Source organism: Hylobates moloch, unplaced genomic scaffold (assembly GCF_009828535.3).
Source record: "Hylobates moloch isolate HMO894 unplaced genomic scaffold, HMol_V3 SCAFFOLD_20, whole genome shotgun sequence".
Lineage (NCBI taxonomy): Eukaryota > Metazoa > Chordata > Mammalia > Primates > Hylobatidae > Hylobates > Hylobates moloch.
The window spans coordinates 17,113,292-17,129,299 of record NW_026652295.1 but is presented as its reverse complement, the minus strand read 5'-3'; the positions used below and the strand labels follow the sequence as shown (position 1 = coordinate 17,129,299).

Below are 16,008 nucleotides of genomic sequence, written 5' to 3'. Positions count from 1 at the left end.
TAGAGCACAGTGATCATTTTACAAACATTTAGATTCTGAAATGAATGGATACTTTTTTGGTCTAAAGGTGCTAACTCAGCCCCTTCGCTGAGGTCCCTGGTTCTTAGCTCAGTGTGGTTGAAGTAAGTGTTGATGTTATCCTGTCACTTACTAGTAGGAGCCAGGGTGCTCAATTTGCATCCCAGCTCTACCTCTTACTGGATGTGGGGAAAGTTGCTTGACCTCCATGAACTTCAGCGTCCTTGTATGAAAATCAAGAAAACCAAGTTCATTTAGCAAATATTTCATAAGATCCTGTAGGCTCTAGGCATTCTAGGAGCAAGCGTACAAAGTGGAATAAGGAAAAAACCCTGCCATCAAGGAGCCACAGTATTGGAGGAGGGAGGCAGACAGGCAGGCATCAGCGGGCCGGTAAGCACAGGAGAGTGAGAGTTAAATCAACTCACTGCTATTATTGATTATCGGAGTGCTCAATAAATATAGCTACCCCAGGAACCCAAAAAGGAGAAAATAGGGACTCAACCAAGAAAGAAGACAATTGGGAAATAGAAAGAATAAGGGAAACGTTTCATACATTACAAAGTCCTGAGTGAGGTGGAAGCTCAAACCATGCTTAATGGAGGAGCGGCAGGGAGGTTTCTATGGAAGGGTGGTGACAAAGGCATCAGAGGAATCATAATTAATACATATACCTGGTGTGCAGGACTGCATTCTCGTGTTTTTGCTTATGGTCTTTTCCTTATGCTTTGCCCCTAGGATATTGAGTCATTGATGTCTGAGGGGAATAAGTCTCGAACCGTAGCTGCTACCAACATGAATGAAGAAAGCAGCCGCTCCCATGCTGTGTTCAACATCATAATCACACAGACACTTTATGACCTGCAGTCTGGGGTGAGGGATTAGGCAGAACATTTTGGGGGTGGGTGGAAGAACTGAAAGCGTCCATATAGGTAAAGTCTTTCATGGTTGGGTTCAGTGGCTGAGAATTATATGTTGGCTCTTCTGCTTACTAGGTGAGCTACTTTGCTTATCATTTAATTTGTTAGGTCTTTCTTTATATTTGACTTTTTAAAAAATTGGATTTTGGCCTGGTACAGTGGCTCATGCCTGTAATTCCAGCCTTTTGGGAGTCTGAGGCAGGAGGATTGCTTGAGGCCAGAAGTTCACAACCGTCTTGTACAATATAGCAACGCCCAGACTCTACAAAAACAAAACAGAAAAATAATTGTATTTCTTGTGCAAAGCCCCTAACAAGTGTGATGACCTCACCATACAGCTTTTAATATATATCCTTTCATGCTGAAATTCCCATGGAAACATGTCAGCTTTATAGTCATTGAGGGATATTAAAGAGGACACCACAACCTTTAGCCTAAACCTTTTTTCAAAGGAAGAAGGATTTGACCTGAATGTGCAGAAATCCTCATGTCCTCATATCTCCTCATAGGCATTTACAATCTCCAGCTTTCTGACTGTATTCCAGAAAGCTGGGTGTACTTGCTACCCAACTGCAAAACAAAATGCTACATTTCTACGCCAATTTAAATTTTAACCATGAAATTAATTGCTAGTTCAAATAACTCTTCTGACCGTTTAAAAACTTAAGAAATTTGCCATGTGAGAGTGGGATGGATTGCTCAATTATAGTGCTAACATATATGTAGATATCCATGTGGTTTTTATTGGTAAGTTTTTTTTCTCTCTCTCTTGTTTCCTATAACTAGAATTCCGGGGAGAAAGTCAGTAAGGTCAGCTTGGTAGACCTGGCGGGTAGCGAAAGAGTATCTAAAACAGGAGCTGCAGGAGAGCGACTGAAAGAAGGCAGCAACATTAACAAGTAAGGTGGCTGGTCCCAGAACAGCCTGGGTGATTTCCTTCTGGGGGGGATTTGTTGCATTATGAGGGTCAGATGGTTCTGATGCACAGGTTGTTTAAAGTCTGTATAGCTTTAGTAAACTGAGTTGAAGAAAAACAACAACAACCTGTGTCTATTAAGATGTATGAGGTTTTTGGCTAGGCATGGTGGCTCATGCCTGTAATCCCAGCACTTTGGGAAGCCAAGGCGGGCAGATCACCTGAGGTCAGGAATTTGAGACCAGCCTGGCCAACATGGCAAAACCCCATCTCTACTAAAAAGGCACAGTCACGCACACCTGTAACCCCAGATAGTTGGGAGACTAATGCAGGAGAATCGCTTGAATTTGGGAGGTGGAGGTTGCAGTGAGCCAAGATTGCACCACTGCACTCCAGCCTGGGCAACAGAGTGAGACTTTATCTCAAAGGAAAAAAAAAGATGTATAAGGATTTTGTTTGGGTGCGGTGGCTCACGACTATAATCCCAGCATTTTGGAAGGCCAAGGTGGGTAGATCACTTGAGGCCAGGAGTTCAAGACTAGCCTGGGCAACGTGACGAAACCCCTTCTCTACCTGGTCTCTACCCCGTTTCTACCCATCTCTACCCCGTCTCTACTAAAACACAAAAATTAGCTGGGCATGGTGGCACACGTCTGTAATCCCAGCTACTCAGGAGGCCGAGAGATGAGAATTACTTGAATCTGGGAGGCGAAGTTTGCAGTGAGCCAAGATCGCTCCCCTGTACTCCAGCCTAGGCAACAGAGTGAGACTCTGTCTCAAAAAAAAAAAAAAGATGTACGAGTTTTAATTAAATAAAACTGCATGGTGCAGCTTGCTCAAAAATGGCACAAATACCATATTCTGACATATGTGGAAGCTAAAAAAGTTGATCTCATGGAAGTAGAAAGTAGAATAGTGGTTACTAGGGGCTGGAAAGGGGAGGCCAGGGGGAATAACGAGAGGTTGGTTAATGGATACAAAATTACAGCTAAATTGGAGGAGTAAGTTCTAGTGTTCCGTAGCACTGTAGGGTGACTGTAATTGACAGTTTGTTGTATATTTTCAAATAGCTAGGAAAGTGGATTTTCAGTGTTCCCAACACAAAAAAATGATGTGTTGGTCTCCGAGCCCAGGCTCAGCCACTGTGGCTACACTTGTGGGGATGGCTGTGCATTCTGTTTGCCAGTGATGGATATACTAATTACTAATTACCCTAAATTGATCATTATACATTGTATACATGCATCAAAATATCACACTTTACTCCATAAATATGCACAATTGTGTGTCAATTAAAAATAAAAGCAAGCCAGGCACGGTGGCTCATGCCTGTAATCCTAGCACTTTGGGAGGCTGAGGTGGGTGGATCACCTGAGGTCAGGAGTTCGAGACCAGCCTGGATAATATGATGAAACCCCTTCTATACTAAAAATGCAAAAAATTAGCCAGGTATGGTGGCAGACGCCTATAATCCCAGCTACTCGGTAGGCTGAGGCAGGAGAATCGCTTGAACCTGGGAGACAGAGGTTGCAGTGAGCCGAGATCGCGCCACTGCACTCCAGCCTGGGCAACAAGAGTGAAACTCCATCTCAAAAAATAATAATAATAATAGTACCTACTTCACAGATTTGTTAGGGATAAAATGACCATAATGTGCTTAGAAAAATGCCTGGCACTTAGTTGCAGTGAATAAATATTAACTGTTATAGCTGTTGTTTTTTATAATCAGGATAACCATTATCATGATTCCAAGTTCAACAGAAAGTAGTTTAGTGTGTACTTGTAATCTTTTTCTGTTGAGCTGTAATAACTTAGGGTTTCGTTTAGGACAGAATGTGACAAGAGGAAATATATTCAGGAATATGTTTGCACAGCTTGCATTTAAGATGATGTTAACACATTATTATTTTAGTATACAAAAGTTTAAAAATTAGAAGTAAAATAGTGGCCCCTCTATCAGATGGACACAGCCATACTCACAGGGAAAGACCACTACTATAGGAAGCTAATCATCCAGTCATTCTGTCTCCTGCTCTGATAACAAAGGATTTTGCTGTGTTTCCTGACAAGGCATCGCAAGATTCCAGACTGGCACTGCAGCCCTGCATGCCAGAATGAGTTCAGAAACCAGGATGGGGAGGCAGAAATGGGAGTGTGAAGGAGCAGGTTTCAAAGAAAAGATTGCCACACCTCCTGGAGATTCATTTGCAAGTGCTGGGCCATGCCTGCCGGTGGGGCTTGTGGGATCACACTAGGAAGTCTGTAAACTTGTTGGAATTCAGAGTGTGTGTGTGTGTATGACTGGCCTAGATGTGGAATGACCACTAACTTTACTGAGCTCTTGCTAATGCCAGGCACTATTCTGAATGCTCCATATGCAGTGTCATATCAGCATCAAGGCATGGGTCCGTTATCCCCATTTTACAGATGAGAAAACCAAGACAGAGCACAGTTTAATGATGTCTCCCAGGTCACCAAGTTCTAAGTATGGATTTTGGAAACGGTTGCAGTCAGTTGGTCTCCGAGCCCAGGCTCAGCCACTGTGGCTACACTTGTGGCGATGGCTGTGCATTCTGTTTGCCAGGCAGCATCTAGATGATACTTTTGTCCCAAAGTAAATGTAAATAGTGCCCCCTTAATTTTGGATGTGAATTTATGTAGTGTCCCTTACTGGATTACTCCAAGGCTTGGTGATTACATGATTTAGATCATTTAGTAACTGGCTCTTTTTTCATAACAACTGGTTGAATTGAATGGAATTCTCTCAACATCTTACTCTATTTTCTTCCTTCCTTTTTTTTTTTTTAAAGAAATGGGGCCTCGCTATGTTGACCAGGCTAGTCTTAAACTCTTGGCCTCAAGCAATTTTCCCATCTTGGCCTCCCAAAGTGCTAGGGTTATAGGTGTGAGCCACCGCTTCTGGCCTCGTCTTATTTACATACTGTCTCTTTCACAAATGGGTGTGTATATTACTTACTAGTTTATGAGATATGATCTTCCTTTTTAAGGGTTCTTTATACTTTTCAGAGCATTTTATACACTCTGGGAGGCTCATAACATGTATTTTTATCTCTTTTTAAAGATGAGGAAAGGACTGATGCTTAGAGATGTTGAATAACATAAGTAAAATCCTAGCAAACATTTAGTATGCCTTGGCCGGGTGCAGTGGCTCACTCCTGTAGTCCCAGCATTTTGGGAGGCTGAGGCAGGTGGATCACTTGAGGTCAGGAGTTCAAGACCAACCTGACCAACATGGTGAAACCCTGTCTCTACTAAAAATACAAAAGTCAGCCGGGCGTGGTAGTGGGCGCCTGTAATCCCAGCTACTCGGGAGGCTGTCTCAGAAAAAAAAAAAAAAAAAGGTTGAGTTCCAGAACTAAAGAAATCTCTGACATGTTCTTAAGCTTTCTCTCGGCCTCCCACTTACATTTCTTTGGATGGAGCATTAATAATCCTCTTAAGCAGGCCTGTCAGGGACTTCACACAAACGTCAGTGTCTGCTTAATGGGCTGTGGATCTAGGAACTTCATGTCTCCTGAAGCTCTTAAGACCTTTAAGCACATGTTACTCCTTTCATTAAAGAATTAAGACACTGCGTGGCCTACTGCCAGGGAGTGTTCAGAGCTTAGGAGGTATAGGTCATCTGTGGACCATCTTCACAGGGAAATACATTTGAAAAGCCAATCTGCTGCTCTACCTGTCTAGTGAAGGTGGAATGAGGAAGCCTTTTCCTTGTCACTGCAGTCTGGCTGCTTCAGCTTTGCTGAGAACACATTTGGATCATAGAGCACTCTCTAATACCCGCGGACACTGAAAATGCTTCCATTTTATTCAGTAATGGCTAGTCACTAAATGCAAACAATGTTTATCTAATGGGTATCGTTCCCAGTCTCATTCCTATTTCAATTCCTGTGGTTAATAAGCTAACATCTTATCAATAAGCTAACATCTCCAAAAGTGGGTTCCGTTGAACACTTGTTCTAGAGAAATTCATATGTTACTTCTGGGATTGTATCAGGATAATTTGTTATAATAGAGTAACTTGTAAGCATGATATTTCTAGTATTTCATGTGACTTGGTGATATGGTATGGCTGTGTCCCACCAAAGTCTCATCTTGAATCGTAGCTTCCATAATTACCACGTGTTGTGGGAGAGACCCAGTGGAAGTTAATTGAATCATGGGAGCAGTTTCCCTCATACTGTTCTCGTGGTCGTGAATAAGTCTCGCGAGATCTGATGGTTTTATAAGGGGAAATCCCTTTTCCTTGGTTCCCATTCTCTCTCTTGCCTGCTGCCGATGTTCCTTTTGCCTTCTGTCATGATTGTGAGGCCTCCCCAGCCACATGGAACTGTGAGTCCATTAAACCTCTTTTTTTTTAAAAATTACCCAGTCTTGGGTGTGTCTTTATCAGCAGCATGAAAATGGACTAATACACTCAGTCTTCCTTTTTTTCTTCTTGAGTACTTTCCATGATTCTGGTTCATTCTCTTACAGAAGACCCACTCTAAAGAGGTATTTCCTGAATAATAAAACATGAATTTGTATCGAGGGAGAAAAATAAAATGGCTTACTTCTGTCCATTACTCAAGGGTGGGTGTCCTTCTTAATTTATGAGTTGTACATTACGGAGTCCATACATGTGAATTAAAAACTTGGATAGACATCTTTGCATTTAATGTGAGAGACGCATCAAGGACAGCAAAACTCTGCTCCTTGGGACACAGTAGCCACATCGTTGGAAGAATTTGATAGTGTTACCCAAGGTTTCCTAAAGCATTTTTGTCAAACACTAGTTCCTCAAATGGCTTTGGAAGGAAACGAATCCTTGGACAAGTTATTTTGAGAAAGAATAATTATAAAACCTTTCTTTGGAGATTCACAGTGCTAAAAACTCAGAGACGTCCTGCAGTAATAAATCCTGTAAAACTTTGGCTTGTCATTCCCCAGACTTATTTGATGACAGAATTCTAGGTTTAACATATATTAAGATCCCTAGAACAATAAATTATACAGTAACGTTTTAAAGTATACACTAACATTTTCAGAAATGTCAGTGTGTACTCTATTGTTCTGCCACAACAGTTGAAATGGAAATGAGATTGGAAATGATACTCGTTAGATGAACATTGAGTTTAATGATTGGCATTAACCACTGGAAAACAATTTGAAAGGAAATGAGGCTGATACTGTAGCTATTACCATTTTCTTTGCTCTCCTGTCATGTGATGGTACTGTCCTTTACTCATAATTTGCTGTCCATATTCTTTTCCATTTCTCCTTTACTGTTAAGAATGAGGACTTACTGGGGAGAACGCTAAACTCAAATCCACTTATTTCATCAATCTTTCAACTAATTATTTCTTTTCTTTTCTTTTTTTTTTTTTTTTTTTTTTTTTGAGATGGAGTCTCACTCTGTCACCCAGGCTGGAGTGCAGTGGCATGATCTCGGCTCACTGTGACCTCCATCTCCTGGGTTCAAGTGATTCTCCTGCCTCAGCCTCCCGAGTAGCTGGGATTATAGGCGTGCGCCACCACTCTCAGTTAAGTTTTGTATTTTTAGTAAAGATAGGGTTTCACCATGTTGGCCAGGCTGGTCTCAAACTCCTGGCCTAAGGTGATCTGCCCTCTCGGCCTCCAAAAGTGCTGTATTACAGGCGTGAGCCACCGTGCCCAGCTTCAACTAATTATTTCAAAGCCAGGGATTGCATTCTGCTCTAGGCAACAGAAACCGGCTACACTGACAATGACGTGAGTTAATTTTTCTCATTTAACAAGAAGTCCAGAGGCTGGTACAGCACCTCAGAAATGCACACAGCTCTACTAACTTTAATGTGGGTTCATGTCATCCTCATGATCTCAGGATGGCTCTACCATTCCAAACATCACATCCATATCTATGGGACAAACTGGAAGAAGGAAAAAGGAGGAAGGGCAAAAAAACACAGGCTTCTGTCAGCTGAATTTGTACCTTCTTTTATCAGGAGAACAACAGTTTTCTTGGAAGCCCCACCCAGTAATGTTTACCTACATCTCCTTGGCCAGAACTGTGTTTAATGGCTACCCGAAGCTGCAGAGAGGACTTTGGAAAATAGAGTTTTTAGCCCAGCACATTGCTTCTAGCAAAACCAGTGTTCTGTTAGCAAATAGCACCCAATGTATCCCAAAACCATCATTGAATTAGTCCTTTTTAAACAGAGGTCCATGTTTTGGTCTTCACTGGATCTAGATTCAGATTAACGCTGCAGGTATTTACTGAGTGCTTTCAGTCATAAACGAAACACAGTAATTGCATGGAGGAATGTGTATGGCAAATTACACCGTCTGCCTTCAAGGTAATCACAGTCTAAATAGAAAGGCAGAGAAATAGCTACACAGATAACTCCAATAAAGTTTAGTAAGTATTATATGTATGATCTTAGAACTGATTATTGGACTAATAAGTAAAATAATATTTGAAATCCATCCTATACAATACAGATAACATGTACATCATATCCACTCCCAAGGAAAGAAATCTGATGGTCAGAGTTTCAGGGGAAATAGTGCAGGTTAGGGTAAGGTGCAGAAAAGAAAAAAAAAAAAGTTGAATTATAACTCAGTTTTTGTCACGGATTATATTTATTGGAGTGGCTTTTATTTTGCTTTTGACCCTCCCAACTTTCTTTTACTTTTTTTATCCTGACTTCTTCATTATGATAGATAGATTTTTTTTTAAAAAAATTCTATCTTAAAACATGACTGTCCTTTTATAAATGTCATCTCCTAGCTTAAGACTTACTTCCTCTCCAGTCAGGCCCTCCCACCCCTGCCTAAGAACTTGTGGTGAGAGATTTAAAGATTAGGAGCTTCCTTGCTATATCCAACTTCAGGAGCTGTGCTTTAGTAGAATCAGAAAGATTCCTGGAATAACTTATTTTGCCACTAAAATTGGCAAACAGCTGTTCCCTTGTTATGGATTCCTGTGAGGCCAACAGGCTGCCCACTGGCCTTCAGCTTGAGAAGACAGTATTAGCAGGATCAATACTTAGTGGTTTTTTTATATTTTTAAGTTTCCTGGGAATAAAATAATTCATAAAAATATGTAAGCCTGGCCAGGCTCAATGGCTTATGCGTGTAATCCCAACACTTTGGGAGGCTGAGGTGGGAGGCTCACTTGAGCCCAGGTGTTCGAGACCAGCCTGGGCAACATAGCCAGACCCCATCTCTACAAAAATATTTAAAAACTAGCCAGGTGTAGTGGTGCACACCTGTGGTCTCAGCTACTTGAGGGGGCTGAGGTGGGAGGATCGCTTGATCCTGGGAGGTCAAGGCTGCAGTGAGCCAGGATTGTACCACTGCTCTCCAGCCTGGGTGACAGAGCAAGACCCTATCTGAAAGAAAAAAAATTAATATATGTATAAGTGTATATATGTATATATATATACACACACACATACATGTACTTACATATATGTGTGTGTGTGTGTGTATAGACACACAAACACGCACAAACAGACATATAAGGCTGTGATTCACCTTTCAGACGTTGAACTTTCTAACAGGTTTTGGGATTCCAGAAGCCCCTGCATCATTGCTTCTGAGAGGAACACAGACAAAAAGGATAGCATGGGCTCCTCATCCCTGGGTGACCTGATTATCTCTCACTTACCATTGAGTCCCACTTACCCTGCAGTTATTTTCATTCTGTTCCAAGGGGACGGTAATAGATTTAGATAGAGTTCTTGTTTTGAATGTGTGCGTACTATTAGATAAAAGGGGCGGCTTCTACTAATGATACACTTCTCTAACTGAATGAGTTACAGAGCAAAATATACATGGGAATTGGAGTTATATAACACTTCCATACAGCTCCACCCCTCTGCTGCTGCTGCTTACATGCTATACTGATGTAGGGGAGAAAAAGTATTTTTCCTCTATTTGCCCTGTAAATTAGACTGGCCAAAGACAGATTAACAAGAGAAAAGCAACTAGAAGTTTATTAGCATATGCATCTTGCTTATACATGGGAGCACCCAGAGATGAATAACCCAAAGTGGTGGCTATAACTTGGGCATATGACTGTGCATGGTGGCTCACACCTGTAATCCCAGAACTTTGGGAGGCCAAGACAGGAGGATCCCTTGAGTCCAGTAGTTCAAGACCAGCCTGGGCAACAAAGTGAGGCCCCTTCTCTATAAAACATTAGCTGAGTATGGTGGCATGCACCTGTAGTTCCAGCTACTCAGGAGAATGAGGTGAGAGGATCGCTTGAGCCTGGGAGGTTGAGGCTGCAGTGAGCCATGATTGTGCCAGTGCCTGGGCAACAAAGTGAGACCCGATCTTTGAAAAAAAAAGGGAAAAGGGGTTTTGGGCTTCTGGATGGGGGAGGCAGGTTATGGGAAGGTGACCAGGAAAAGTATGGTGAACAAGAGTTGTCTAGAGAGGTTTGTGACACAGGTTTTTGTCACTTCTCCACCTTTAAGAGTTGTTAACAGTACTCCCCTTCTTGGTGCTAGAGAGGGAGACACCTCTACAAATGGAAATGTCCTTTACAAAAGGAAAATCGATGCCATGTTTTTAGAGCTTTTCCTGAGTCTGCTGGTTCTCAGTGGCCTCTAGCTTAAAATAATCCATATTCTGGCACCCTTCAATCAGCTTGCAGACAAGACGTACGATGGACATTGATGACACTGTATCTTTCCTTTTTTCTCTCAAAGCGCTATTTAGATTTTATGTTTCTACATTTAGGAGTACTAGAAACTTTCTGTGTTTCCCCCTTACACTGTCAAAGTAGAAATTATAAGTAGTTGCCACAAAGTAGAGGAAAGTCTTCTCTCGGTGATGGATAAATCCATGTCATCTCCAAAATGTATTTTCATGTGAAAGGTCATTGTCAACCATAAAGTTACTAATATTGACTTTTAAGTCACTGAACTCTTTAGAGCTTGTGTGAATTAAAATAATATCTGCCACACATAGATAGTAAAATATCTGGGATAGTTCAAAGAATTGTTTCCAATCAAAAATATCGATAGTTGTAAAATGTGAAAAAAATGCCCTGTATTCTATATTAAAGCAGAAATGTGTTTTTACCTTTTATTGAACTCCTACTTGCCTCTATTATCACATACAGTATTTTTTTCATAAAATTGTTACCTTTGGAGGAGTGATTGGACGTATTTAATTTTTTTGAACAGCTGTATTAAGAATTAACTCACATACAATATAGTTCACCATTTTAAAGTGTTCAATTCAGTAGTGTTAATATATTCAGAGTTGTACCGCCATCACTACAGTCTCATTTTAAAACATTTTCATCATACCCAAAAGAAACCTTGTATCCAGATCATTCCCTATTACCCCCACCCACAGCCCTAGTCAACCGCTACCTCCATCTCTATAGATTGCCTATTCTAGATATTTCATATAAATGGAATCATACAGTGCTTGGCTGTGTTCGCTTGCTATTGCTACTGTAACAGATTACCACAAACTGAGTAGCTTAAAACAACAGAAATTTATTTCTCACAATTCTGCAGGCCAGAAGTCTGAAATCAAGGGGTCAGCAGGGTTTGTTCCCTCTTAGGGGGTCAGAGGGAGAATCTGTTCCATGCCTCTCCCCTTGTTTCTGTAGGGCCATCAATCCTCGGCATTCCCTGGCTTGTAGATGCATCACTCCAGTCTCTGCCTGCATCTTCACGTGGCCGTCTCCCTTGGGTGTCTTTATATGACCTTCTTATAAGGACATCACTCATTAGATTAGGGCCCTCTCTAATCCAGTATGATCTCATCTTAACTGATTACATCTGCAAGGACCCTTTTTCCAAGTAGGGTCACATTCTGAGGGTCTGGCAGACATGAATACTGTTTAACCCAGGACAGTGGCCTTTTGTGTTTGACTTCTTTCACATAAAATAATTTGCCAGGGTTCATCCATGTGGTAGTTGTTGTGATACATGTATCTGAACTTACTCTCTTTTATGGCCAAATGATATTCCATTGTGTGTATATACCGGATTTTATTCATCACTTCATCATTTGATGGGCATGGGGTTGTTTCCACATTTTGACTTTTGTGGATAAAGCTGCTTTGAATATTCATGTACAAGTTTTTGTGTAGACTTATGTTTTCACTTCTCTTGGGTTAGATTTGTTTCATCTTTAAATCTGTCAAGTATGATACATGTTTTTGTGTATAAATGTATGGGGTACAAGTGCAATTTTGTTACAGTCACAGATTGTGCAGTGGTCAAGTCAGGGCTTTTAAGGTATCCGTCACCTGAATAACATACATTGTACTCATTAAGTATTAATTAAGCTTCTTGACTGGGTGCAGTGGCTCACGCCTATAATCCCAGCACTTTGGGATGCCAGGATGAGTGGATCATTTAAGATCAGGAGTTCAAGACCAGCCTGGGCAACATTGTGAAACTCCATCTCTACTAAAAACACAAAAATCAGCCAGATGTGGTGGCGGGCGCCTGTAGTCCCAGCTGCTCGGGAGGCTGAGGCAGGAGAATCTCTAGAACCTGGGAGGTGGAGGTTGCATTGAGCTAAAATCATATCATGCCACTGAACTCCAGCCTGGGTGACAGAGCAAGACTCCATCTCAAAAAACAAACAAACAAAAAATAAGCTTGTCATCCTCTCCGCTTCCACTCCCTCACCCTTCCAAGTCTCCATTGTGCATTCCGGTCTCTATGTCTATGAGCACACGTTATTTAGCTTCCACTTATGAGTAAGGACATGCAGTATTTGTTTTTCTGTGTCTGACTTGTTTCTTTTATATATTTTTTATTTTAATTTTTTTTACTTGTTTCACTTAAGAAGATGTACATATTTATGCAACTCTGTGGTAACAGCTGTTATTAAAATTCTAACAGCCATTCTGATCAAATGAATCCTGGTTCATTTTCTGAATCTTGAGTTTATATTGTATTTCGGGGACTTTTCAGTAACTCGTCTTTGGGGAATTATGTTTTGTGGGAAATAGGCTGCTTTCCTTTCAGCTTATTTGATGGAAATCTATTGTTAACATTAAAAAGAAAGCTGTCTAGTCTTTCACTTGCCATTTGTGTCCTTCTTTGTTATTTGTAGTAGCATTTAACTTTTTTTTTTTTTTTTTTTTGAGATGGAGTCTTGCTGTGTCGTCCAGGCTGGAGTACAGTGGCGCGATCTTGGCTCACTGCAGCCTCTGCCTCCCGAGTTCAAGCAATTTTCCTGCCTCAGCCTCCCGAGTAGCTGGGACTATAGGCACACGCCGCCACGCCTGGCTAATTTTTGTATTTTTAGTAGAGATGGGATTTTACCATGTTGGCTGGGATGGTCTTGATCTCCTGACCCTTGACCTCATGATCTGCCTGCCTCGGCCTTCCAAAGTGCTGGGATTACAGTTGTGAGCCACCATGCCCAGCTGCATTTAACTTTTTAAACCATTTACAAAGCACTTTCTCTTTGTGATATTTTGGTTTTTGTGGGGTTTCTTTGTTTTTGTTTTTTTGAAAGAGTCTCACTCTGTCTCCCAGGCTGCAGTGCAGTGGCACAGTCTCGGCTCACTGCAACCTCTAACTCCCGGGTTCCAGAGATTCTCCTGCTTCAGCCTCCCAAGTAGCTGGGATTACAGGCACCTGCCGCCACGCCCAGCTAATTTTTGTATTTTTAGTAGAGACAGGGTTTCACCATGTTGGCCAGGCTGGTCTCAAACCCCTGGCCTCAAGTGATGCATCCACCTTGGCCTCCCAAAGTGCTGGGATTACGGGCGTGAGCCACCAACGCCCGGCCTCCTCCCCCAGCTTCTTGACACATTAGTAGAGATTTGATTATATTAAGTGTGGAGCTTTATTGTTCTGCATATTTTATACTTAAACCAAATAAACATTCCATAAAACTAATTTTTCATTTTTTCTTGACAGATCGCTTACAACCTTGGGGTTGGTTATATCATCACTGGCTGACCAGGCAGCTGGCAAGGGTAAAAGCAAATTTGTGCCTTATCGAGATTCAGTCCTCACTTGGCTGCTTAAGGTAATCCATTGCTCTAGTGTTCTTTTCCAAGTAAAAATTGGCTATTCCAGATGTGACAGAGTAAAGGTGTGTACAAAGCTAAACAAATACCTGAAGAACTCTCCTGATGACAGTTATTCTAATTCCTAGGAACACAGAATGAAAACTCCTTTTTATTCCATTTGAATGCTGTTTGACAGGCATTATTCATTGCTTGACTATAGAGAGGACACATTTCATCTTGTCATGACATTATTTGTGAAATGCAAGTCCATTTCCACGTAATGTTTCCTTCATAGAGAATAGTGTCATACCTAACACATTTAGTGCTTTTGTCATATGTGTTGTCCATGGAATGAGCTTCCTAAGATGCTGTTTGAAATACTTGGCAGGACAATTTGGGGGGCAACAGCCAAACCTCTATGATAGCCACAATCAGCCCAGCCGCAGACAACTATGAAGAGACCCTCTCCACATTAAGATATGCAGACCGAGCCAAAAGGATTGTGAACCATGCTGTTGTGAATGAGGACCCCAATGCAAAAGTGATCCGAGAACTGCGGGAGGAAGTCGAGAAACTGAGAGAGCAGCTCTCTCAGGCAGAGGTAAAAGCAGCCTGGTGCTCCCTGCTGGTAAAGTTCCCTGGCTTGTGGTATTTGACTGGCAAGGGTGTGCTCATTTGCAATTGTAGGTCATCTGATATGGTTTAGATTTATGTCCCCACCCAAATCTCATGTCGAATTGTAATCACCAGTGTTGGAGGAGGGGCCTGGTAGGAGGTGACTGGATCATGGGGGTGAACTTCCCCCTTGCTGTTCTCATGATAGTGAGTTCTCACCAGATCTGGCTGTTTAAAAGTGTGTGCCACCTCCTCTTTCACTCCCTTCCTTCTGCTCCAGTCATGTAGGATGTGCCTGCTTCCCCTTCCGCCATTATTGTAAGTTTCCTGAGGCCTCTCCCCAGCCATGCTTTTTGTGCAGCCTGTGGAACCGTGAGCCAATTAAACCCCCTTTTCTTTATAAATTACCCAGTCTCAGGTATTTCTTTATAGCAGTGCGAGAACTGAATAATACATCATCTCAATGTGGTTCGGCACTTCAGTGTTGATTGGCATCTGCCGAATGCTAAGCATTGTGAAGACCAACATGAGTAATACAAGACTTCTGTCCTAGGAACTTATAGTCATGGAAACAAACAAATAAGAGATATTTCCTGCTACTACCTGATCATTTGCTTCAGTAAATCAGTTGGCCTTTGAACTTTCAGTGGGAAAGTATGTTGTTTATATTAACATTATAAACTATTATTTCCACAGAGCCTTGCAATTTTCAGAGAATTTAGTTAGGTATCATCTCCTTGTTAAGCCATGGAAACAGCATGATCAAAGATAATTAAACATTAGGAATAATTCAGAAATCTTTTTGTTTTCCATTTATATCAGGCCCTGACAAGAAACAAAATCTTTTTGCATTGTTATCTTCTTTCTTTGGCTTTACTCAAACTTTAATAATGATATACTCTTCTAAATAGGTGTTGCTTTTTGCAAATTATTGGGTGAGGCACTGTCTTATTTGAAATATGTAAGAGGACAGCTTTGGAGGCCAAGTGCCTTAGTTTAAGTCACAGGGTTCCACATGCCAGGACTTGGGAGCGTATCTGACACTTCTAAGTTCACATTGCTTCACCACTCTCTTCTGACCCCACTGTAGTTGGGAGAGTATTAAGTTGTAAGAAAAAAAGAAAGAAAGAAAAACACAGTTAATGGCCATTATTTATGGAGCATTTACATGTCAGGCACTATGTTAACACTTTTATCCATCAGCGTATTTCATCAAAAAGTAATCAATAGAAGACTGAAAAAATAAAAAGGTGAAGCCAGGAGTCTGAATACTCCATTAATTGGTGATCTTGGCATTGCATTGTAATTGTTTGTTTATATATCTTTCTCTTCTTCCAGGCTGTGGCTCTTAAAGTACAGGATGCTGTGTTTTATTAATTTTTTTATCCCCAACCCCTAGGCTAACATTGATACTAGAAAGCACTTACCACAATACCTTGCACATAGTAGGTGCTCAATAAATGTTGCTGATTTTTATTATCATTTATAATCATTCAGTGCATTAAGTATAATTTTTTTAAAGATTGTAAGAAGGGTAGCAAAACACCAGA

The 16,008-nt window shown here is 41.2% G+C and overlaps 1 protein-coding gene across 6 annotated transcripts in view; it reads left to right on the top strand.

Moving 5' to 3' along the window:
* The window catches only part of KIF13A (kinesin family member 13A), a 238,511-nt gene that overhangs the window by 145,762 nt on the left and 76,741 nt on the right, over positions 1-16,008 (top strand). For all 6 annotated transcript variants that reach the window (XM_032140355.2, XM_058432204.1, XM_032140352.2 and 3 more), the window contains exons 8-11: positions 757-891; positions 1,725-1,837; positions 13,749-13,860; positions 14,232-14,444. In XM_032140355.2, coding sequence (XP_031996246.1) covers positions 757-891; positions 1,725-1,837; positions 13,749-13,860; positions 14,232-14,444 — 573 coding nt within the window. The remainder of the gene's footprint in view (positions 1-756; positions 892-1,724; positions 1,838-13,748; positions 13,861-14,231; positions 14,445-16,008) is intronic.